General features: G+C 43.5%; 1 protein-coding gene across 2 annotated transcripts in view; it reads right to left on the reverse strand.

Moving 5' to 3' along the window:
* Positions 1 to 2,312, reverse strand: part of kctd15b (potassium channel tetramerization domain containing 15b) — a 27,423-nt gene that overhangs the window by 24,136 nt on the left and 975 nt on the right. Inside the window, exon 1 of one of the 2 annotated variants that reach the window (XM_032517165.1) lies at positions 2,033 to 2,307. The exons of the other annotated variant lie outside the window; for it this stretch is intronic. Within the exon in view, the coding sequence (XP_032373056.1) occupies positions 2,033 to 2,044 (12 nt within the window). The 5' untranslated portion in view covers positions 2,045 to 2,307. Of the gene's footprint in view, positions 1 to 2,032; positions 2,308 to 2,312 lie in introns of those variants that run through there. 2 annotated transcript variants of the gene reach the window in all.

Consider the following 2,312-nt stretch of genomic DNA (forward strand, 5'->3'; position numbering starts at 1 on the left):
GGGGACATTTTTCTCTTTGTACACACATTCAAAACAGAATAAGGTAAGTTGATGGCTTGTCATGTAATACTTGTGACTTGTTATAAACTATGGCACACGAGAAATGACATAGGATGCAGCCTTAACTGAACATGCGTAAAACGCAACGAAAGCATCACCGTGCTGTCCACATTACCAGGCCAGACCATGAAGTATCCCATTCTATCTATGACTCAGTGTCAAACGGATAATGTTTGAGGTGATGTGTAAGTGAGATAATAAAAAAAACCTCACTATCAACAGGCCGACTCAATAAGTTGCAGGACTGCGGAGGCGCAGATTTGGAAGAGCCTGACTTGAGAGGAGGCTGGTGCACTCCGAGGTCAGCAGCTGAGTTTGATTGGCTGCTAAAATGTTTGAGAAAATATTTTTAATTCACTTCGATACGCCGCCATTTAAATCCGCACTGCTTCTAGAAGAGCAGAGGAGGCGTTTATCTCCAATTTACTGCAGGAGCGTTTTTGTTCGCCCACAGATAAGCCACCTAACCTCAGATTGGCCACGTTTTAATTCATGTGACTTGTCTGTTAGAAAGTCATAGTGTAAACATAGAAGGAGTAAATATAACGAGAGAGTGTCAGAGCTATTTTATGCTGCTCTAAAACAGCACCAGCTCTTATTTTCTGTGTTTTCCTAACGATCACTGACTAAAGGTCACAGTTTGCCCGCTTTATCATTACTCATCTGGATACCCTCCAGGCTTGGGTTGAAATGCAGACCTTTCCTGACGCAGTTTGCAACAGAACTTTAAATAATACGTGGCGCTGTATAGGCTACAACTACATGACCGTGTTTAAACAGATTTAGATAATATCATTTCACCCTCCAGTAAATCATTAGTTGTTGCACATAAGGGCTGTTTTACTGTCATGGCTGGGGCGCTGAAGGCCGTTCTGAAAGGCCAGATCAGCCCTTCGGCTCGGAACGGAGCGCCGTTGGGCCCAAAAATGAGACTGGAACTTTTTTCCCAGGGTGTTACAGCAGTAGCTATCATGTTCGTTTAATACGATTACAGGAGGACGGGATTACATTTCAAATCCCAGGAAAAGGGAAAGAAACTTGGAAAGACTCCTGGCCGTCCCAACACCGGTAACTCTCTCTCTCTCTCTCACTCTCTCTCTCTCTTTCTCTCTCTCTCTAACAACCAATAAAAAAATCCAATTAAATGACGATAAACGTGAACAAGGAACACATGGAAAGAAATAGACCCATACATCTCATCACTCTTCCGATCAATCCCAATTTCAATCATTTCAACATTCTGTCTAATCACTCGCTCTCTCTTTCTCTACCGCGCGCGCACACAGACACACACACACACACACACACACACACACACACGCGCGCACACATACACAACATACACACACACACACACACACGCACACACACACACACGCAGGCACGCGAGCACACATACGCACACTATAAGATAATAATAATAATAATAATAATAATAATAATAATAATAATAATAATAATAAATTCCTCCACAAAATCCCAGCAGCTGTGAAGACATCAACTTTCCCCATCAGAGCTGCTACTGCCTCCACTGCCTTGCACTGACCCCATTCAACCGTTGTATCCAATTTCATACTCATTCACATACAAGTAAAATAGCCCCCGATTACAATAACCATAACACCGACACGGAAACGTCTGAATAGGGAACCATCCGATATATAACATCCCACACCACACGAACACTATAAGCCTGTGCTCTGCTTTTAATTATCTTGCCCAACATGGCGTCTTATTCCTGCTGTACAATTAAAAGCATATCCCGACCCGTGTAATTCATGACCCGTTTGATAAAACCCATACGTGTTAACTGTCCAGTCTGTGAGAAAAGGAAAACCTCATTCGTATCCACGATACTCTTACATATGCACCAGTGCGACTATAGGCTACTCCTAGAAAACTGTACAGGCTAAGCCTGCACTGTGCGTAAAAACATTGGATTCTGTAATGTATAATTTGTCACCCACCCTACCGTTTCAAACATTGTAGGGAATCCAGAGGAAATCCGTGCCGGCGCTCAGTCCCAGCTGCTGTCCGCGTAACCCACAAAATTTTCAAATATTTTCTCCGAATGCCCCCGAGTTTGTGGTACCACCTCACCACTGTCCAGCTCCAGCACGAACCTATATGGAGAAGCCAAATCTTTGCTCTGTATCCCACTAAAAAAATGCCTTCTAAAAGACACTATAGACTGTGGTCGGACTGCTTGCAAAGAGACTCTGTGGCTTTAAACGCTCTATTGCAAGGCTGGC

The sequence above is a fragment of the Etheostoma spectabile genome, chromosome 1 (assembly GCF_008692095.1).
Source record: "Etheostoma spectabile isolate EspeVRDwgs_2016 chromosome 1, UIUC_Espe_1.0, whole genome shotgun sequence".
Classification (NCBI taxonomy): domain Eukaryota; kingdom Metazoa; phylum Chordata; class Actinopteri; order Perciformes; family Percidae; genus Etheostoma; species Etheostoma spectabile.